This window comes from Muscardinus avellanarius, assembly GCF_963383645.1.
Source record: "Muscardinus avellanarius genome assembly, chromosome: X".
Taxonomy (NCBI): domain Eukaryota; kingdom Metazoa; phylum Chordata; class Mammalia; order Rodentia; family Gliridae; genus Muscardinus; species Muscardinus avellanarius.
In genome coordinates, this window is record NC_137792.1 from 41,491,034 (window position 1) to 41,514,461 (window position 23,428).

Genomic DNA, 23,428 nt, shown 5'->3' on the forward strand with positions numbered 1-23,428 from the left:
CCAGAAGACAGCAGGTACCCACATCTTTGTCCCATGGCCGGCCTGCCTGCCCCCAAACCAGAGAGATGCCGCCTTCACAGAGCCAATGCTGTCGTTTATGTCATTTTGATTAGTTGATTTTATAAGATAAAAGTACATTTTTAATAAAGAAAAACTTCAACATTGAAGGCTCAGACATTCTTGGGATACTGGGAAGGGAAATTTCCCACTTCTTCCTTCCGCCTTCCTGGCATCATTGTAGGGGGAGGGGTGACAAGTTTATCAGATCTCAGCAGGAAGGAAGGGTGGGCAGGCAGGAGACTCCTCTGAGTGTCTCTCTCCTCTGGGGCTGCCTGGCTGCCAGGTGGTCTGTTTCTGTGTGCCTCTCGCCTACCTTCGGCACCCTTGCCCAAGTCCCCTGTGGAATGCAGGGATAGTGCTGTGCGGGGGGGCAACAGGACACATCAGCTGGCGGAGACGGGTGGTGGTGGCAGCGATGAGAGGGAGTGCAGGGGTGGGCCAGCCAGAGGGAAGTAAGTGGGGAGGAGGAAAAAGAGGAGAGAGGGAAGAAAGGAAGGAGGCAAGAGGAAAGAAAGCCAAAGAAGGTAGGGTGGCACCAGAGGGCAGGAGTGGGGGATTGCGAGATGTTCAGTCCCTGGGTCCCCATCAACTCTTGTCTGGGGGTGGATCTCTGTGCACTTTGTTCTTCTTCATACTGTCTAGGTATTCCTGTTGCGACACTGCCAGCACCGACGCCAAGATCTCATCATCATCCCAGTCATTCAGACCTGCTGGGCAGGAGAAAGAGGAAGAAGAGAAGGATGATGGTGTATTCTGCACCTGACTTCCCTCAGGTCTTGGCTGGTTCCTGACTCTGGAGAAACCCAACCCAGCACCCTCTCATTCCTTCTCTAAAGAAGACTGCCCCCTAGGTCCATGCAACCCCACTAATCCCCACCTGGGGCAAACCCCTGGGGCCTGAAAAAGTCTCCCAGTACTTCTGACTTCTTTTCCTGGGGAGATGACCACAGGCTCCAGAAACCTTCTCAGGACTTGATGCTTTCTCTAGTCTTTTCCTGACTCCCAGCTGGCCCCCATCCCCACTGAAGGCTTACCAAAGGCAGAGGGGGACATCTGCTGAATGAGGGCCCGGCACTCCAGAGCAGGATAGAGGGACACGAGGGGGGAGGTGGCCCGGTCGGCCCCTGCTGAGAACTGACTGCTTGTACCTGGGGCAGATAGACAGTCAGAGGTAGGGCCCAGTACTCAGGTAGGCCCTCTTAACCCCAGTATGCACCCTATGAGTAAGTCACTGACCTGGTGCACAGGGTGAAGGAGGTTTGGCAAGAGCTAAGACAGTGCCTGGAGAAGGGGGCTTGATGCCCAGCTCAGCATGCAGCTCAGGGTGCTCGGGTGAGGAGGCTGAACTCCGCTGTCTCGGGGACCGGCTGGACCATTCCTCCAGGCCGCTGGAGGCTGCTGCTGTGGCCGAACTGCATGTGGCGCTGGCTTTCCGGGGCTAACGTGAGGAAGGAAAAAGCAGTAAGGACCAACAGAAGCCATAACACCTCCTGCACCAGGTCTGAATGCTCACTCTCTTCCTCAGATCCTGGCCATTATACAGCTTCTCCATTGACACTATGGTTCCACTAACAAAGTGGACCAGAGGGCCCCTCACAGATCACAGACTAAATTGCTTAACTCCTATCATGCTTATGACAGGAAATTCAATTCCCTATCCTTACAAATATATCCTGAATCCAACCTCTACTTGCCACTTCCACTGTAATTTGCCTGAGATACTGCAGTATTCTCCTTTCTGGTCCCCTGCACCCTTCTTTGCCCCCCAGATTCCAGATCTACACTCAGCAGTTCTAGCAGATTTACTCTTTCTTCTACTTACAAACCTCCTTTCCATTGTTTCTGCCTCACTCTAAAGAAAACCCAAAGTCTTCACCACAAACAAGCCCCAATCCAGCCCAGCAGGCCCCACTACCTCCGGGCTACATTCCTATTCAGTACACTGGCCTCCCTCTGGGCTATGCCTGAATCACAAAAGGTGTGACCGCCTCCTGCCTTCTCCTGCATGTGAGCTCAGCTAATAAGCTACCCTTTTGTAAGCTTTTGCTCAAATCCCCATCTGCCTTAGGGCCCACCTGAATCACACTGTTTAATTTTGTAAATTCCTTACTAACTCTACTTAGCCCTACTCATCCCATTTACCCTGGCTCTACATTTTCCATCTGTCACACCTCTCAACTAATTTATTCATTATGATTCTTTTGTTCCACTCTGCAAAAATGTGAGCATCACAAGGACGGCGATCTTGGCCTGCTGGGTTCACCAACATATCCTCAAACACTGAGAACAGCGCCTCCTGGCACATACCTGCAATAAATAGGTTTTTTTGGGTATTTCTTAGTGGTATTGGGGATTGAACTCAGGAGCATTCTACCTCTGAGCTATACCCCTAGCCCTTTAAAAATTTTTTTTTTGTTTTGAAGCAGGGTCTCCCTAGGTTGCTGAGGGTAGCCTTGAATCTGTGATCATCCTGCCTCAGCCTCCCAAGCACTGTGGTTACAGATGTGCACTACTATACCTGGGATAAATTTAATTACAAATTATTCAGGTCTCCCTGATATCTCCAATCGCTCCAAACTCCTTATGATTGTATGGTGTATTCTGCACCTGACTTCCCTCAGGTCTTGGCTGGTTCCTGACTCTGGAGAAACCCAACCCAGCACCCTCTCATTCCTTCTCTAAAGAAGACTGCCCCCTAGGTCCATGCAACCCCACTAATCCCCACCTGGGGCAAACCCCTGGGGCCTGAAAAAGTCTCCCAGTACTTCTGACTTCTTTTCCTGGGGAGATGCTTTTCTACCTTGCCCCCTCCCTACCCTATTTAATCATCCCACGTGAAGACTAACCAGAGGGCCCCCACTTCCACTGGTCTCACAGCCAGGGGTCATGGGCCCCACGGAGGGCTCTGTGTGGATCTGATTTTACATACTTAGCACAGAACCTTAGCACAGATTTTACATACTTAGCACACTTACATACTTGGCACATGAGGGCATTCAACAAGATTGTCTCCGTAGCTACACACAGTTCTCCCACGTCATCAGCAGCAGTGGCTGCTCTCTCTCTCTCCTTAAGAGCTTGTTCTGCACAAGTGTTGAGTGTTCCAAGGCCCAATGCCAAGAGGAAAGCCAAGACAAATTACAGATGAGGCTGGGAGCTGCCCTTCTTTGTAAATGTCAAAACAGCTTAATTTTTCTTTGGTGCTATAGGGCATTGAACCCAGGGGCATTCTACCTAGTGATGCCCACAATATTTTTTTATTCTTTATTTTGAAACAGTGTCTGAGTTTCAGAAGGCCTCACTATGTAGCTAAGGCTGGCCATGAACCTGCAATCCTACCATCTCAGCCTCCCAAGTACTGGGATTACAAGTGTGTGCCATCACACCTGGCAAAACAGCTTAATTTTTTTTTCTGCCCATTTTGAGGAAAAGCATGGTAAGTAATGGGTTTGTGGCAAGACCAGTGACAGCTGATGACGCACCTGGCTAGGGCCACGGACCTGACGGGCCTGTTTCTCCTGATCCCTCAGCCACTGCAAGTAGGATTCCCGAGCCACTTGCTCCTCTATGGCCTCATTAGTGGCCTCCCAGTCTGTAGCCCGTTTCTTGTCTTCCAACATTTGTTGTTCAATCCATGATTCCTCCGATGTTTTTATGGCATTCTTCATCAGGGACTGCTCTGCAAACTGCAAGGGGAAAAAGCAGATATGGGATGATACTCTGAATGTGGCCAAGAGCCAGAATAGATTCAGGGAGATAGGCCCACAGGCTCCAGCAAAGAGGAAAGAAGGGAGGTACTCCCACAAAGCATGCCTTAGCTGATTGCCTATTTATTGGGAACTGAGGGGTGCAGTTGGGTCATTTCAAACTCCTTTATTCAGAAGTCCTAGCCCAACTCTGAGATAACTCAACTAGGGCACTAAGTCTAGGCAGGAGGTGCCCTCCAGCCTAGATACTTTCTCTATCTTTCCTTATTTATTTATTTTTGTGGTACTAGAGATGGAACCCAAGGGCATTCTACCTCGGAGAGACATCCTCATCCATACTTTTTTCCTATTTATTTGTTAGTTTGTTTTGTGGTACTGGGGATAGGCCCCAGGGTCATTCTACCTCTGGGCTACACCCCCAGCCCTATTTTTTATTCTTTATTTTAAAACGGGGTCTCACTGAGCTACAAAAGGCCTAAGTAGTAGCTGAGGCTGACCGCGAACTATGATCCTCCTGTCTTAGTCTCCCAAATGCTGGAATTATAAGCTTGCACCACCATGCCTGGCTCTAAGCACTTAAAGAAATCCCATCTAGACTCAAGTTTCATAAAGCACAACTGCTTATATATTGACAAATGGATCACAGATAAAAGATGACCAGAGAAGTAAAGTGTGTGGACACAGGGTGGAGGGATTAAGTCAATCATTTAAGGGACTGGAAAAGCCATGTGGCTGTGTGAGGGGATAAGGACAGAATTGGCACAGTGTGTGTGTGTGTGTGTGTGTGTGTGTGTGTGTGTGTGTGTGTGTGTTATTGTTTTAGGACACTATATGACAGTACTATGTGTTAGGCTAAAATATATGACTTTTTTTTGGTGGCACTAGGGATTGAACCCAGGGAGGGGCATTCTACCTCCAAGCTATACCCCCAGACCTATTTTATTTATTTATTTATTTATTTATTTATTTATTTATTTATTTATTTATTTTTGTGTGTGTGTATGGTACTGGGGATGGAAGCCAGGGGCATTCTACCTTCAAGTTATACTCCCAGCCCTATTTTTTTTATTCTTTATTTTGAAACAGTGTCTACGTTTCTAGCTGAGGCTGTCCGTGAACCCCGATTCTCCTGTCTCAGCCTCCCAAATGCTGGGATTACAAGTATGTACCACACACCCAGCCCTATTTTTCATCCTTTATTCTGAAACGGAGTCTCAATAAGTTGCTGAGGGCCTAAGTAGCTGAGGCTGACCAAGAATATGTGATATTCCTATCTCAGCCTCCCAAGTACTGGGATTATAAATGTGTTCCACCACACCTTAGTATATGGCAGTATATTAATAAATGAAATAATTGGTTAGGTATAATGGTACATACCTGTAATCTCAGTACTTGGGAGGCTGAGACAGGAAAATTGCATGTTAGAGGCCAGTTTCAGAAACTTAACAGCTAAGACCCCTTCCTTCCTTCCTTCCTTCCTTCCTTCCTTCCTTCCCTCCTTCCTTCCTTCTCTCTCTTCTTTTTGTGGTACTGGGGATTGAGACCTGGGGCATTCTATCTCCGAGTTCCACCAAAGCCCTATTTTTATTCTTTATTTTGGAACAAGATGTCACTAAGTTACAGAGGCCCTTGAGACTAGCTTCGAACCTGAGATCCTCCTGCCTAAGCCTCCCAAGTATGGAGATTATAAGTTTGTACCACCACACCCACCCTTAGGGAGACCATTTTAAAACAAAAAATAAAAAGGCTAGGAGTGTAGTAGCTTGGAGGTAGAACACCCCTGGATTCAATCTGTAGTACCACAAAACTAAAATGAAATAATAGGGCCGGGGATGTAGCTCAGTGTTAAGAGTGTTTGCCTAGCATGTGTGAGGCCTTGGGTTCATTCCTCAGTGCCACAAAAAAAGAGGGGATGAGATAATAGAAAATACTAGTGCATTCCAGGGAATAAGTGTAAATATTGCTTTGGGAAGCTTTAGTTAACATTTTAATACATATCACAGAAAATGATATAAAATATAATATTTTACACCTTGGAAAACAGTGAGGAAAATTTCAAAAAAGGCTGGGCGTGGTGGCACTAGTCTATAATCCCAGTACTTGGGAAGCTGAGATGGGAGGATTTACAGGTTCAAGACAAGCCTTAGCAATTTAGCAAAACCCTACCTGAAGATAAAATAATATACAGGGATGGGGTTGTAGCTCAGAGGTAGAATACACCTGGGTTCAATCTCTAGTTCAAAACAAACAAAAAAACATGGGCTAGGGTCTTGCTCAAGGGTTTTGCAAGTGCAAAGTCCTGAGGTTAGATCCCTAGCACCACAAAAGACAATAAAAAGGAAAAAGTAGGCAAAGGATCTAAAGACGAAATTGAACAAGAAGATATACAGATAACAAATAAACATATGTAAAACTGTTCTGCTCAAGCAGGGAATATAGCTCAGAGGTAGAATGCTTTACAAAATAGAGATAGTCAGAAGGGCATGGTAGCCCAGGTTTGCAATCCCAGTACTTCAGAGGTTGTGACAGGAGGATCACAGGTTTGAGGCCAGACTTTGCAAATTAGCTCTCCAAAACTGAGACAATGTTCTCACTAAACCAGACTCTGCAAGTTAGGCCCTCCACAACTTAGACACTGTTTCCAAATAAGCCAGACTCTGTAAATTAGGCCCTCCACAACTTGGTGAGATACTCTTTCCAAATAAGAAAGAAAATCAGGCTGGGGGTATAGCTCAGAGGTAGAATGTTCCCAGGTTCAATCCTCAAAAAAAAAAAAAAAAAAGAAAAAAGATAGCCAATACTGTTTATCATTAGGTAATTACAAATTAAAACAAGATACCTCCTAAACAACTACAAACCTAAAGAACAGGTAGGTAAAATCCAAAATACTAAAATCAATTGTTGGAAAGAATGTGACACAAAAGGAATTTTCACTCATTATGGTAGGGATACAAAACAGAAAAGTCACTTTGGAAGATAGAATGGCAGTTTCTTACAAATCAAAACATGGTTTTATAATTCATCCATCTCATTCCTAGATGTTTATACAACTGATCTAAAAACATATGTTCACACAAAAACCTGTACACAGCCATTTATAGCAGCTTTATTCATAATCACCAAAAACTGGAAGCAACCAAGAATGTCTTTCAATAAGTGAATGATTTAAACATACTGCCTCCATAAATGGAATAAGTGATAAGAAACAGCAAGCAATGAAAAACCATGGAGGAACCTTAATGAATACTGCTAACTGAAAGAAGCAGCTTGGAAAGGCTACATATTATGTGATTCCAATTATATGACATGCTGAAAAGGGCAAAAATCAGAGTCAATAAACAGATCAGTGGTTGCAGGAGGAGGAGGGGAGAGAACATCTGGAGTACACTGAATTTTAAGGGTGGTGAAACTATTCTAAAAGATCTTGGAATGGTGAATACATGATGTTGTTATGCACTAGTCAAAACTTACTGAATTTTACAAAACAAAGACTAAAGAGTAATGTATGCTGATTTTTTTTTAAAAAGCACCAATTAGGAGGCCTGAATCCCACCACAGAATGCTCAATGTGACAAAAGAATCTAAATGAATTACAAATGTATGCAAGGATCTCAGGAGGGGGTTGGTGACCTAAGTCACTTTGGAAATGAATGGAATCTGTAAAACTAAAGGCAAAAGGAACCAGTGCAAATCCCTACTCCAGGGGGTTTGTGTTACTGATTTGGAGAATGCCCTATGTGTATATGTGAGTAGCAGTTAAGTAAATGAATGATGGATTGAGCCAAGTTTCCCACCACCAGACTGGGAATTTACTGATATACAAGTGAAGGTGGCTAGAATGATGCAAATGGTAAAGGATCTGAGTTGGAAAATCAGTAAGAAATCATGTTTAAGTTTACTGTAGATTCAAATATAGTTACAAACAGGAATATATAGACATACATTTTGAACAGGGTACTATATACATCTATCTCCTTGCTCTGTGAACTGAGAGGACCTAGAAGCAAGACAATCTAGTAGCAAAGACCAGACTCAGCACCTAGTTCTTGGTTTCTACTAACATTCTCTAATAAAACGATCCAGGGCTCTTTGGAAAATGGCTGGTTCTAGGACTAGGCCAGGAAATATACAAGATGAACCTGAAACATCTCATACTTAGCACCAAAAAGTAAGAAAGTGCTTTTTAAGGAAAAAAAAGCTATTAACAAGAGTTGGAGGGATAGTTCAGTGGTTGCTTAACATACAAGAGGGAAGCTGGGTGATGTGGCACATGCTTGTAATCCCAGTACTTGGGAGGCTGAGACAGGAGGATCTCAGGTTTGAGGACAACTTCAGCTACTTAGGACCTCTGCAACTCAGTGAGACCTTGTTTCAAAATAAGGAATAAAAAAAATAGGGCTAGGGGTGTAGCGTGGAGGTAGAATGCCCCTGGGTTCCATCCCAGTACAGAGCAACAAAACAACAAAAAAAAAATAACATACAAGAGGTTTACAAGAACAGGCAAAAATGTCAAAACAATTTGAGCAACAAAATAAAGTAGGGTGAAATTATAATAAAGTATAAAATAAACATAAGACTGATATAAACTGAGCGTGGTGGTGCGTGCTTGTAATCCCAGTACTTGGGAGGCTGAGTACTTGCAGCTTCATAGCCAGCCTCAGCTACTTAGTGACACCCTTGGCAATTTAGTGAGACCCTGTTTCAAAATAAAATAAAATAGGGCTGGAGGTGGATGCTCGGAGGTAAAATCTCTGAGTTCAATTCCCAGTACTGCAAAATCAACAAGTAAACAAACTGATATAAACAAATGAATGAATGAACAGGAGATGTGGCAGATCTAGTCAGCAAAAGAATTCTAAATAATTTACATAGAAACTCTGCTCCAAGCCACACTTGCAATCCCAGCATTTGGGAGGCTGAGACAGGAGGCCAGCCTCAGCTACCCTCGCAACTCAGTGAGACCCTGTTTCAAAATAAAAAATACAAAATAGGGCATAGGGCTGGTGGTGTAGCTCGGAGGTAGAATGCCCCTGGGTTCCACTCCCAGTACAAAAAAAAATAAAAAAATAAAAAAGCCTGGTGTAGTGGGGCACACTTGTAATCCCCACGCTTGGGAAGCTGAGATAGGAGGACTGTGCTTGTGAGGCTGAGAAAGGAGGCTCACACAGGTTCGAAACCAGCCTCAGCTACTTAGTAAAGCTCTCAGCAACTTAGTGAGACCCTATTTCCAAATAAAATAGAAAATAGGTCTGGGAGTATAGCCCGAAGGTAGAAAGCCTCAGGGTTCCATCCCCAGTACCACACACACAAAAAAAGAAACTGTTCCAAGGGATAGAAGGTAATCCCCATTCCTTAAATGTGACTTCCTGAGACAGGAGGATCACATTTTCAAGAAAGGCCTCAGCCAATTTAGTGAGACCTAGTTTCAAAATAATAAAAATAAAATAGGGCTTTGGTGTATATCTCAGAAGTAGATTGCCCCTGAATTCAATCCCAACACTAAAAAAAATCAAAAACAAAAAAAAAGTGAATTCCTTCCAAACAATACTAAAAGAAAGTAACTTCTTGGTGTAAAAACCCGATAAACACTACTTCAGTCAGGTGATCAAAGACACCATCCATGGTCATAATCACATTCCTAGTATATGTAATATATAACTCTTGATTTAACGTAATGAGAATGGCACTTTACCTCTGTGATCCTCCCTCCCCAAAACCACAACCCAATCTAATCAGAGAACATGGGACAAATTCCAAAAAGAGCTTTCTACACTACATTGGGCCAGTACTCCTTAGACGGTCAAGGTCATCAAAACAAGTAAATGGTGAGAAACTGCCACAGACAGAGAGCTGGAAGAGAAATAGTAACTTCATTTAATATCAATATTGGTTCATACATTGTGACAAATGTACCAGAATCATCTGAGATGTTAATAGCGAAATTGTGTGCAATGGGAAGGGGGCAAGATGTGACCTTTACTCTTTTCAATTGTTCTGTAAACCTAAAACTGTTCTAAGCAATTAAATTATTAAATATTTGCAGTAGTATTCAAATTTGTGGTGCTAGGGATTGAACCCACAACCTCACACATGTTAGGCAAACTATTTCTGTTCTATATCCCCTGCCCCGTATGTCCAAATGTTTAAAGAAAGAAAAAGAAAATGAGCAGTCAAACCAGGAAAAGTCCCATATGGATGAATTTTTTTATAAATATACTGGGAATTAAACCCAGGCGCATTCTACCTGTAAGCTATATTCCCAGTACTTACTTACTTACTTTCTTTCTTTCTTTTTTTTGGTGGTACTGGGGTTCCTGGAAGTCCTTCTACCTCCGGGCCACACTCCCAGACCTATTTTATTTTTGGAAACAGGGTCTCTTATGCCAGCAGGGCTGGCTTCGAACCTGCACGATCCTCCTGTGTCTGCCTCCCAAGCGCAGGGATTACAAGCGTGCGCCACCACGCCCGGCTTATTTTTTATTTTGAAACAGGGTCTTGCTAAATTGCTGAAGCTGACCTTGAACCTGCAATCTTCCTGCCCCAATCTCCCAAGTACCAGGATTCAAGATGTGCCACCACACCTGGCTCATGGATGAATCTTAAATGTATAATGTTAAGTGGAAAATACCAACTGTAAAAGATACATACTAATGATTACAATTATATGTCATTCTAGAAAAGACAAAACTTAAAAGAGTTGATAAATCAAAACCTAAACTGGGCATGGTGGCACACATCTGCAACCCCAGTATCAGGCAGGCTAAGACTGGAGGATTGCAGGTTTGAGGCCAACCTTAGCAACTTAGTGAAAACTCGCTTAAAAGTAAAAGAAAAAAAAAAATAGAGACTGAGGGTATATAGCTCTATGAGAGAATTCCCTAGTGCCACACACACAAAGGAAATTCTGAACAAGTCTCCTAGCCATAAATGGCCAAAGGGATATGGCAAGTAAGAATGATGACATACTGGACAGGATCCTGGAAGAGAAAAAAGGTCATCAGGGAAAACCTGAGGTAATCTGAATAGTATGGTCTTTAGTTAATAAATACATGGCCAGGCCAGTACTTGGGAGGCTGAGACAAGAGGATCAGAGGCTCAAGGACAGATTTAACAAAATAGCTCAACAACCTAGTAAGATATTGTTTGCAAACAAAAAAATTAAAAAGGGCTTGGGGTGTGGCTTAGAGGTAGAATGCACCTGGGTTGAATCCCCAGCATGTGCGAGCACATACCCCCCCAAAAAAACAAAACCCCATCAATATGGCTTAGTAATTATGACAAATGTACTATACTAATATGTTAATCGTAGTGGGACATATGTAAACTTTCTGTAATAGCCTCTTGATAATTGTAAATTAAGATAATTCTAAAATTAAGCTTATTTAAAAACTAAATAGCTGCCAGGTGTGGTGGCGCACACTTGTAATTCCCGCGCTTGGGAGGCGGAGAAAGGAGGATCCTGCAAGTTCGAAGCCAGCCGTGCTGGCTTAAAAGACCCTGTTTCCTGCCGGGCGTGGTGGCGCACGCTTGTAATCCCAGTGCTTGGGAGGCTGAGACAGGAGGATCGCACGGGTTCGAAGCCAGCCTCAGCTACTTAGTGAGGTATTCAGCAACTTAGTGAGACCCTGTTTCCAAATAAAATATTAAAAAAGGTCTGGGAGTACAGCCCAGAGGTAGAAAGCCTCTGGGTTCCACCCCCAGTACCACCAAAAAATATATATAAAAAAAGAGACCCTGTTTCCAAATAACAAAAAAAAGTATAAAATAGGTCTCGGAGTGTAGCCCTGAGGTAGAAGGGTTTCCAGGAACCCCAGTACCACAAAACAACAACAACAAAAAAAACCTAAACAGCTGGGCATGGTGACACATGCTTGTAATCCCTGAATTTGGGAGGCTGAGACAGGAGGATCGTGGTTTGTGGGCAGCTTCTGCTACTTAGTGAGGCCCTGTTTCAAAATAAAGAAAAAAAAATAGGGCTGGGGGTGTAGGTCAGAGGTAGAATGCCCCTGGGCTCTATCCCCAGTATTGCAAAAGACAAACAAACAAACAAACAAAAACCCTGTAACAAGGATGTATTGGTCTTAGGATGTTTCCTAAAATGAAACAGGAGGACTTTGTTTGTAGGAACTGAAACCTGACTAGAAGACTTCAAAAATCCCCAACAGATAACTATTAATCAAAGAAATAGAGAAAATGAGTATGAGAATCTATCAGCATGTGCTAGAAAAATGTACAACCACCTTCTGACACCTACTAGGTCCCAGGCTGGTGTGAAGTTTTTTCAGTATTAACCAAACTGTCACCCAGAGTGCTTCTACTACCTGCACCAGGCCCCACAACCAATAAAGGGTGGGGCAAGCTACACTCCAAGAACCAGTGACCCCAGCTGCCTGTAACTACTATGACTCTGGGAAGAAAATCCAAATGAAATTTGACACCCAGACCATGCCCTGGTTTACTATTCCCAAACAAGACTCTATCCTAAAATGCCAGCCCTCAACAAGCACAAAAGTTAGGTTAGCCAGCTCATGGTCAGTAAAATCAAGACCACAGAATGAGCCTTGAGAGAGCTGATCTACTACCGGTAATGCCCTATTTTTCATACAGAGGCAAGCTCTCAGAGGAGACCCAGAGAAGACATAGAATTTTTATGGATTAGGGACAGAACCAAGACTCCATATCTAACAGCCATCTTAGACACAGGGACCAACTTACCCCTGGTTTAAATGATGGCAGGCCCAGCCCTACACCAATGGTGGCCTTGTTAGGATTCACCACTGAATTATAGTGGATGTTCCGATGATAGCTGACACGGATAGGTTCATCCTCATTTTGGTGGATCCCATGGAATGTGTTGATAGGTTCTGCAGAGAAAGAGAAAGAAGGAGCATCCATAGGATGCCAAGTATGGTAGACTCAGATGAAGCACCATTAGTCCCACACCTACCCACTACAGAAATACCTGTGCTGTACTGGTACACCTCCACAGGACGGTTGTACATCTCTGCCATGGCCTGCATCTCAATGTGGTTGCCATGGCAGTTATTTTTCCGCTTTCGGTTGATGTAGGTGGTAAAGTCTTCTGTGACATAGTTAGAGAAGTAGTCAGCATTCTTCATCTGCCAAACAGATTGGAAGGTCAAGGTCATCCTGCAGAGAAGATCTTCCACCCTGCCCCTGCCCCAAGGGTCTCACCAGATAGTCCATGCAGTGCTTTCGTACAACTTCATGCATGTCCTGGTCTCCATATACCTGGTCAGCTGGGGAGGAAAGGCAGGAGAAAGAAGAGGCTGCGGTCAGATCTGCTACTTGTAAAGAGGTTGTAAAGACTGTTAGGAGAGGGTGGGCTGGAAGATGAGGGAAAGTCCCTTTCCTACCCTAAGGCCTATAGAGTCCTTACCTTTGTGGGCTGTCATGGGGTCATGAAAAAAAAGAGGCAGGTAGGGATAATTTTGAAGAACAAGAGAATATGATAGGCATATGATCACAGGTCTCTGAGGCAGATGATTTTGCTTAGTGCTTGCCTGGTCACTGAGACAAATGAACAACATTCTGAGTCTCATTAAGTGGCCTCTGACATGATCCATTCTAGATTTCTCTCTTCTCACATGAGGAAACTGAGGCTGAGAGAGTCTGTGACTTGCCCAAGGTCATAGAGAGAGAGTGAGTCTGTGACAGAGTCAACTCTGGAATTCAGTTTTCCTCAATCCTGAGTCAGTATGGCCTTTATATAAAAAAAGAAAGGAAGAAGGAACTATAGAAATGGTCCCCGAAGTCAGTGAGGCTGGGATCGGAACCTGCCATGAGGCAAGGCCGGTGCTGGGGCCTCTGAGGCCAGGATAGGAGTCTGTCAAGGGGTTAGACCGGTGCCAGGGTCAGCGAGGTTGGGATGGAGCCTGCCTTGAGGCTAGGCCAGTGCTGGGGCCACTGAGGCTGGGATCGGAGCCAGCTGAGGGGTTAGGCCATTGTGGGGGCCAGCGAGGCCAGAATTGGGGCCTCCCATGAGGCAAAGCTGCTGCTTGAGCCAGCGAGGTCTAGATCAGTCCACCAGATAGCCAGGCCACTACTGGGGCCGTCAAGAGTGGGATCGGTACTTGCAACGCAGCATGCACAGAGAAATATCACAGAAAATAAAAACCAGATGCTTCCCCTAATCAGCAATAACTAGGAGGAAAGGGGCAACAGGAAGAGGTCGAGTTATAGAAAGGGCCCTATAGCAAAACAATTAAGGTGACCAATCAGAGGGCATGGAATAGGGGAGGATGGAGCCTCTTTAAAACAGCAGGAGGTACATAAACAAATGTATCAAAGTTAATCACAAACAAGCATGGGATCGAGGGAGGGGGAGGGAATGGGATGGGGAGTGGATGAGGGCTAATTGGATGATGTGTGCTTGTATATCCTCTCAAGTCTTGTATTCCAATGCACCAATAAAAAGAAATAAAAAAAAAGAAATGGTCCCTGAAAGTATATTCACAATAGCCAAATTATGGAACCAACCTAGGTGTCCATCAACAGATGAATGGAATACAAAATTATGGGAAATAGAAACAATGGAATTCTACTCAGCAATAAAGAACAAAATTGTGTCATTTGCAAGAAAAAAATGGAAAGACCTGGAGAACATTATGTTAAGTGAGATTAGCCAATCACAGAGTGTGCAGGGTCATATGTTTTCTCTAATATATGGATGATAAAGAGTAATTGGGATACAAGAGAGACTCCAGACAATAGAGGAGAAACTTCAGTGGAGTCAGGGAGTAGATCTAAGGGCAGAAGGGGAGGAAGACTGAGGTTCATTAATGAAAATGCTACCACCACAGACTATGTGTATACATGTGAATATATCAATGTCAATCTGGGTACTCTGTATTGGGAAAGAGGGAAATGAGGATATGGGGGGCACCAAGTGCTGTGTACATGTATGTCATTGTCAACGTGATTTGCATTATAAGACTATATAATGTACCAATAATAGCACCAAAAAAATGAAGAAAAAGAATAGCCAGGTGTAGTGGTGCATGCACACCTGTAATCCAAGTACTTGGGAAGCTGAAATAGGAGGATCAAAAAGCCAGCCTCAGCAACATAGTAAGACCCTGTTTCAAAATAAAATATTAAAAGGGCTGGAGGGTATAGCCAGGAGGTAGAACACTCTTGGGTTCAATTCCCAGTACGAAATAAAATAAATAGATAAACAAACAATAAATTTAAATATGAAAAAACTGGGGGGTCCAGATGTGGTGGCACACAATTGTAATCCTAGTACTTGGGAGGCTTGAGGCAGGAGGATCACAGGTTCACAGCCAGCCTCAGCTACTTAGTGAGGCCCTCTGCAACTTAGTGAGACCCTGTTTCAAAATAAAGAATGAAAAATAGGGCTGGGGGTGTAGCTCAGAGATAGATGTCCCTCAGTACCGAAAAAAAAAAAAAAAGAAGAAAGGAAAGGGCTGGGCGTGTAGTTCAGGGTTAGAATGCTCTTAAATTCCCAGTACACACCCCGAAAAATCCCCTGCACCCCCCAAAATATCCCCAGCAACACACACACACACACATACATATACACACGAATAGTTGGGAGGTTCTGCTTCAGGGATAGAGCAAGGGAAAAAAAGAAAGGAAGGGGAATATAAGAAAGAGAGAATTCTTAGTTTATTTCTGTCAGATTTTAGTGAGCTAAGTGGCCAGAGGCAAGTGACCCAGGTGTTCTGAGCCTCTGTATGGCTGATCTGTAAAATGGCAACAAGATAACTTGGCAGACTGCTTGTGAGTATTATATGAGATAATGGGTATAAAGTGACCAGCTGTGGGCTTGGGATAGAGAAGTCATTCAGTGAACCAGGGTCCTCTTCTGCACATTGAGGCCTGAATGTGGGGTAAGAAGTAAAATCCTGTTCCTGCCTTATAGGAGCACACAGGCAAATAAGAGTTTTAAGATACACAAGTGCCTGAATTAAGCATTCAGGAAGGGGCAACCTGTGGTCCAAATGGTCCAAGCACCATGGGATTTGGGCAAACTAAGGGATAAAAGGAACCAGGTTCCCTCTGCCCAAGTGAGGATCTTCATGCATGCTGTTCCCTTTATTTAGGACACTCTTCCATCCTCTTTAGTGCCTACTTCTCAGAAAACACTAATGTGTTGTTTATTTTTTTCTGTAGTGCTAGGAATGGACCTGGAGAGCAGGGAGTCAGGGTTATGAAGGCAGGATGGGGGAGCCCCTTCACTGTTATAAATTAGGATGTACATGCTAGGCAACCAGCCTACCACAGATCAACAATGCCCCCCAAGGAAGTTCTTTAGCACAGTTCTCCAACCCTATGGCACCTCTATAATCACACTGATCAAAGGTGTCCACACTGCTTCTGCCTGACCACAGTGGACTCCTACTGAAGGCAGAGGACAGTTTATACTTAAGCCCACCCCCAGCTTGGACCCAGGCCCAATATATCAAAGAATATCAGAAACAGTTTTCAGATTAAATGAGATAGGAGTGGGCAGCCAGGGAACACTTCTCCCTAGAAATTAAAGTGGGCTTGAAGATTATCAGGCAAGTCTGATTTCCACTGGTTGCCACAAAGAGGGATTTTCCCTTTGTTTCCCCAAAGAGTCACTTGCTCTAATGGGATCTCCCTGGGCACAAGGTCAGAGCACAAAGGAAACATTGCAGAGCTCTCCCATGTCTGCAGTCTACCTCCCTGAAGACCTGCCAGAAGTCCTTTGCTGCCCCTAGGAAGGTTCTGTGCAATAGTGTGACCCTTTGCAACTCAGTGCAACCCTGTTTCAAAAAAAAGACTAAAATAATAGACCTGGGGGTGTAGCTTCAGGGTACAATGCCCCTGGGTTCCATTCCCAGTACCGGAAAGAAAAATAAAACAGTCTACAACTGTCTCAAGTTTTCTATAGGCGAAGAGACCTGAGGGGTAGGGGCTAGGAAGGCAGAAAGGGGTAGCCCCTTCACTGATGTAAACAAGGATGTGGCTTCAGTGGCCACAGTGTCTCCTGCCCCCACCCCCCAGCCAAGCAGCACTTCCAGCAAGTCACATGTCCTGTCTGTGGGCTGGGGGCCCCCTGATGCAATCTTTCTTAGAAGCCAGGACCACAGAGCCTGCTGTGGCTGCCCTGGACTGCTGGAGAAGCTATTTCTGTAAACTGAGCTTGGGGTGCCAGCAGGCAGAGCTACCTGTAGCTATAGTAAACAGGAACTGGGATGGGAATTAAGGAGTTAAAACCAGTCCACAACCAGGCTCAGGGAGTCAGACTGAGGTGTTAAAAAAAGTGTAATCCCCACGCTTGTAATCCCCACTCTTGGGAGGCTGACAGGAGGATCGCATGGGTTCGAAGCCAGCTTCAGCTGCTTAGTGAAGCTCTCAGCAACTTAGTGAGACCCTGTTTCCAAATAAAATATATATTATAAAAAAAAGGTCTGGGAGTATAGCCTGGAGGTAGAAAGCCTCTGGGTTCCACCCCCAGTACCACCAAAAAAAAAAAAAAAATTAATAAAAAAAGTGTGCCTCCTATGGAAGGGCCTACTATCACGTGCAGGCCTAGGAGCTCTATCTGCCAGAGATAGATGCCAAATGCAGGTAAAAGGAGGGATAGTGAAGAAAACAGGAGGAAAATCCCATGGGCATCTGTCTCCCCCTTTTCACTGCTACTGACCCATTTACCTGGCAGAAAGGTCCTGATACCTCCTATCTGTGTAGCACTGGACAATACCCTTGGCTGAAATGTCCTCACCCATATCAGGCGTGATGGCACATGCTTATAATCCCAGTACTTAGGAGGCTGAGACAGGAGGATTGAAGGTTCAAGGACAGCCTCAGCAAGTAATGACTCTCATCAACTTAGGGAGACCCTGTTCCAAAAAATAAACTAAAACCGGGCGTGGTGGTGCACACTTGTAATTACAGCATTTGGGAGGCTGAGACCGAAGGATCATGGTTCACAGATAGCTTCAGCTACTAGTGAGGCCCTCCTCAACTTAGTGAGACCCTGTTTCAAAATAAAGAATAAAAAATAGGGAAGGGGAGCCGGGCGTGGTGGTGCACGCTTGTAATCCCAGCATTTGGGAGGCTGAGAGCGGAGGATGATCGCGGTTCGCAGACAGCCTTAGCTACTTAGTGAGGCCCTCTGCAACTCAGTGAGACCCAGTTTCAAAATAAAGAATAAAAAATAGGGCAGGAGGTATAGCTCGGAGGTCGAATCCCCTTGGGTTCCACCCCCAGACCCACAAAAATAAAAATAAAAAAGGGCTGGGGGTACACTTTAGAGGTAGAATTTTCTGTTCAGTCCCCAGTACCACACACACAAAAAAGTCCTCATTCATAATATGGAGACAGTAAGTAGTAGTTTTCCATTTACTAGGTGTTGTAAAACTACAGGGGAAAGTTTGCCAAGTACCTGAGGCATAGGAGGTGGTCAAGAAACAGAGCTCCCCTAGTCATGAGGACAATGACTTCATAATATTGCTAACTACCCACGCATCAGCCAGAATGTTGTCGGAACTGCCTATTAAGCACTTCCTCATTTCTGTTGTGCTTCCCCTACCACAGGAAAGCCCCAAAATGCAGAGCTCAGGCTGACCATCCTTTTGTAAGCAGGACCACCTCTCTTCTTTTACTGAATCCAAAAGTCTGCAAGCATATATTCTGTGCTCTTGGTTTAAAACTTTAGCATTCTAAGCTGGGTGTGGTGGCTCACCCTTGAAATCCCAGCGCTTGGGAGGCTGAGACAGGAGGATCGCACAGGTTCAAAGCCAGCCTCAGCTACTTAGTGAGGCTCTCAGCAACTCAGTGAGACCCTATCTCCAAATAAAGTATAAAGTCTGGGAGTAAAGCCCAGAGGTAGAAAAGCCCCTGAGTTCTACTCCCAGTACCACACACACACACACACACACACACCCTTTAGCATTCTGAGGATGGGGGTGAAGCTCAGTGGTAAAGCACTTGCCACTGTGTGAGACCCTGGATTCCAGACCCAGTACAAAACAACCCTTCAGCAACCAAATATGGATACTATACAGCTTCTCATATGGTATCCTCAAACATGGATGCGTTACAATGCTTCTCCACTCATCACAGATTTGGGGGGAATCCTTACACAATGATTATGAAGCTATACCCTAACTTTTGAATCACTAATGTAGAAGAAAATATGCATTTCTGAGCCATGAAAACAGCTACAGTACCTCCCCAAGAAGGAAGACTAGGGTTTCTTCAATGACAGAAATAGGAAATTCACCCATCAGGCCTGCAAACATTCACGGGGATTATTAGCTTTTCTGACTTTCTGAGCCCCACCTATGCATCTGAGTCCAAAAAGCTCTCTTCCTGAGCTGGGCGTGGTGGCGCACGCTTGTGATCCCAGCATTCGGGAGGCTGAGACCGGAGGATCGTGGTTTTCGGACAGCCTCAGCTACTTAGTGATGCCTTTCACAACTCAGTAAGACCCTGTTTCAAAATAAAGAATAAAAAACAGGCAGGGGGTGTAGCTCAGATGTCAAATGCCCCTGGGTTCCATCCCCAGACCCACAAAAAATAAATAAAAAGCTCTCCTCCTCCCAAAAGGTTGGCTGGACTTTCCTGTGGGGGGGTCCAAGGTGGGGGAAAGAGTGACCCAATGAACAGGGGCAGGGGAATTCAGAAAACTTGTTTTGATAGAAACTGAAACTCCTCTTACTGATGGTGCACTTGGCCATCTGCACCTGCTTTCCCCTCCCAGAGTCCAGCTGGAAGGAGCCCCACACAGCCCCACCTCTGTTCCCATCCACAAGGCTCAGAAATCCTCATCACAAGCTGGGCATGGTGGCATATGCTTGTAACCCTAGTACTTGGGAGACTGGATAGGAGGATCACAGGTTCAAAGGACAGCATCAGCAACGTAGTGAGGCTCTCAGTAACCTAGTAAGACCCTGTTTCCAAATAAAAAGTAAAAAAAAAAAAGCTGGGGGTATAGCTTGGAAGTAGAATGCCTCTTGTTCCAAACCCCCGTACCCCCCAAAAAAAAGAAATCCTCATCACAATACTGTAATCAGTTCTGCCAAAGACTTCACATTCCAACTCATTTGATCCTTACCCCTCTCCCCCGCCCCACTCCACAATCCTACTTTACTCAGTAGGGATACTGACATGGAACCATGGCACAGCTGAGCCAAGATTTCAGTTAAGGAGATGATGGTGAGACTAGGCTCTTAAGGGGGTAAACAATGACCCCAGGTGGACACTGTATTATGCTCACCCAAGCCAGCTGTCACCTTAGCCACCTTACTACCTAGGGCCAGACCTGATCCTGTCTGCCTCAGTTTCCCCAACAGTACATGCATGATTCAGCTGGAACCAGAAAAGACATGGGATTGGGCAGAGATTATAGGTATCAGGAGCTATATCCTTCCTAGGGCCCCAGAGGTCTGCATGAGCCTCCCCTTCACCATACACATACTTCTTTCCATTCTCAGCAGGAACACCAGTGTAGAAATGCACATGTATAGCCGAGTAAGGTGGCACATGCTTGTAATCCCAGCATTTGGGAGGCTGAGACAAGGAGGATCGCAGTTTGAGGACAGCCTCAGCTACTTAGTGAGGTCCTTTGCAACTCACTGAGACCCTATTTCCAAATGAAGAATTTTTAAAAATAGGGCTGGGAGTGTAGCTCAGAGGTAGAATGTCCCTGGATTCCATTCCCAATATCGCAAAAGAAAAAAAGAAAAAAAAAAAAGAAATGCACAGGTGTACCCACATACAGCTAGCAAGGCCTGCCGGAAGTATTCCCTGAGACCAAATACCCCACACAACATACCACAACAAAACTTTATTTATTTTTTGCAGTACTGGGGATGGAACCCAGGGGCATTCTACCTCTGAGCTACACCACAGCCCTATTTTTTTATTCTTTACTTTGAAACCAGGTCTCACTGAGTTGCAGAAGGCCTCACTAAGCAGCTGATGCTGTCCGTGAACCGCGATAACCCAGTCCGTTCTCAGCCTCCCGAATGCTGGGATTACAAGTGTGTGCCACCATGCCTGGCTTTTATTCTCTATTTTGAAACAAGGTCTCGCTGAGTTGCAAAGGGCCTAAGTAGTATCTGAGGCTGTCTGTGAACCACGATCCTCCTGTCTCAGCCTCCCAAATGCTGGGATTACAAGCATGCACTACCACGCCCAGCACAACAAAACTATTGCATGCAACAAGTAGATGCCCTTGCCAACAACCAGGGAAGACTGAAGGTTGTATAAGATGTGAGGCTGTGCAAACTCAGGAACACCCCCCACCCAAACTGCCTACACACAGATACTTCCTTCCTAGCCTTTGCCAGGGGTAGGTACCTGGAGTAAGGAACCACTAATAGCTCTAACAATTTTGCCTCAACCCCTCTCTCCTGCTGTCTGGACGAAGTCCTACATCCTCAGGCTCCCTAAAACCAGGCTTATGTGGAGAAGAAAGACAGAGGAGAGCCTGCATTATCTTTCTTTCTTTTTATTTATTTTGCAGTACTGAAAATTAAACTCAGGGGAATTCTACTTCTGAGCTACATCCCCAACCCAATTTTTTATTCTTTATTTTGAAACAGGATCTCAATAAGTTGTGGAGGGCCTCACTAAGTAGCTGAGGCTGGCCATGAACCTGTGATCCTGTCTCAGCCTCCCATGTACTGGGATTACAAGCGTGTACCACCACACATTGCCCTGCATTATCTTTCAACAGGCATTTTTTGTGGTACTGGGGATGGAACCCAGGGGTCTTCTACCTCCAGGCTACACTACCAGACCTATTTTATATTTTTTATTTAGAAACAGGGTCTCTTAAGCCAGCTGAGGCTGTCTTCAAACCTGCATGATCCTCCTGTCTCAGACTCCCAAGCACGGGAATTACAAGCGTGCACCAACATGCTCATCATTCTACAGGCTTTAAGTATAGGGTTCTCACATTTGCTTCAGAGGTGCCTGGGGACCCCATACTCCCCAGGTTGCTGCCTTTCTCCCTGCCAGAAGAGCCAAAGTAAGTTCCACTAACTGATGTAAAAAGAAGTTTGGTGTCTGTAGGGAACATAAAAACAAACCACACAAATGTGATACAGCAACAGGAGAGACAACTCCCTACTCTGCTCCCCACAGACCTGTCCTGCTCCAGTGGGAACCTTGGCCCCACTGAGGGAAAAGAAGCCAAGAAGAAAAGAAAAATGTCTGGAAGCACATACCTGTAATCCCAGCTACTAGGAAGGCGAGGGTACTTGGACCGTAAGTACAAGGCCAGCCTGGGCAACTTAGCAAGCCCTTATCTTAAAATAAAAAGGACTGGGAGTCAGGCACGGTGGAACATATCTAAAATCCCAATATTTAGGGCTGGGTGTGGTAGTGCACACTTGCAATCCCCGCGCTTGAGAGGCAGAGACAGGAGGATCGCGCAGGTTCGAAACCAGCCGTGCGCTCTGGCTTAGGAGACCCTGTTTCCAAATAAAAATGTAAAAATAGGTCTGGGAGTGTAGCCGGGAGGTAGAAGGGCTTCCAGGAACCCCAGTACCACCAAAAAAACAAAAAAACAAAACAAAAATAAATAAAATCCCAATATTTAGAAGCCTGAGACAGGAGGATTGATTGCAGGTATGAGGACAGCCTCAGCAATATAACAAGACTCACTGGGCATGGTGGTGCATGCTTATAATCGCAGCATTTGGGAGGCTGAGACAGGAGGATCATGGTTCACGGCTAGTCTCAGCTACTTAGTAAGACCCTTTGCAACTCAGTGAGACCCTCTTTCAAAATAAATAATAAAAAATAGGGCTAGGGGTGTAGCTTGGAAGTAGAATGCCCCTGGGTTCCATCCCCAGTATTGCAAAAAATAAATAAATAAAAATAACAAGACTAATCAACTTAGTGATAACCTATTTCAAAATAAAAGGGCTGGGGGTATAGCTCAGAGGTAAAATGCCCATGGGTTCAATCTCCAGTACCAAAGGAGAAAAGGGGGGGTAGAACTGTTTGCCTAGCATGAGCAAACCCCTGGGGTAGGAGTGTGGGGGGTATGTGTGTGTTTTGCTTGGGATTGAACCCTGGGGCAATTCTATCTCCAAGCTACATTCTCAGCCTTATTTCATTCTTCTTTTTAACTTTTATTTATTTTCTTTTGGCGGTATTAGGGATGGAACCCAGGGGCATTCTACCTCCAAGCTACACCCCCAGTCCTATTTTTTATTATTTATTTTGAAATAGGGTCTGAGTTGCAAAGGGCTTCACTAAGTAGCTGAGGCTGGCCGGGAACCACGATCCTATCTCAGTCTCCGAAATGCTGGGATTACAAGCGTGCACCACCACACCAGGCTTCATTCTTCATTTTGAAGTAGGGTCTCACTAAATTGCTGAGAACCTTTATAAAAGTTGACGCTGGCTTTGAACCTTCAATTCTCCTGTTTCAGTCTCCCAAGTACTGGGATTATAGATGTATACCACCACACCCAGCTAAGGCCCTGAAGTTTATTCTCAGTAATACAAAAGGGGGGGGGCAGGAAAAAGGTGGGACTGTCAGGTAGCTGTGGCTAACATGGACTGTATCCCTACTACTCCCAAATCAGCACACCCTCAGGGGGCAGGGGAAAAAGGCAGAAGAACTCAGCCCCTCCCCCAGTATCCTGGTCTGAGAGGTCTGCTTCTCCGCTTAAGGATTCCTG

At 44.9% G+C, this 23,428-nt stretch overlaps 1 protein-coding gene across 3 annotated transcripts in view; it reads right to left on the reverse strand.

Moving 5' to 3' along the window:
* Nucleotides 1-645: 645 nt before the first annotated feature.
* Nucleotides 646-23,428, reverse strand: part of OTUD5 (OTU deubiquitinase 5) — a gene marked incomplete at both ends in the record, with an annotated part of 46,730 nt that continues 23,947 nt past the window's right edge. The window contains 7 exons of one of the 3 annotated variants that reach the window (XM_080718377.1): nt 646-767; nt 1,095-1,208; nt 1,297-1,498; nt 3,543-3,746; nt 12,483-12,631; nt 12,730-12,886; nt 12,963-13,027. In XM_080718377.1, coding sequence (XP_080574503.1) covers nt 646-767; nt 1,095-1,208; nt 1,297-1,498; nt 3,543-3,746; nt 12,483-12,631; nt 12,730-12,886; nt 12,963-13,027 — 1,013 coding nt within the window. Of the gene's footprint in view, nt 771-1,094; nt 1,209-1,296; nt 1,499-3,542; nt 3,747-12,482; nt 12,632-12,714; nt 12,887-12,962; nt 13,028-23,428 lie in introns of all 3 variants that reach the window. The other 2 variants (XM_080718376.1, XM_080718375.1) reach the window with 2 other exon arrangements.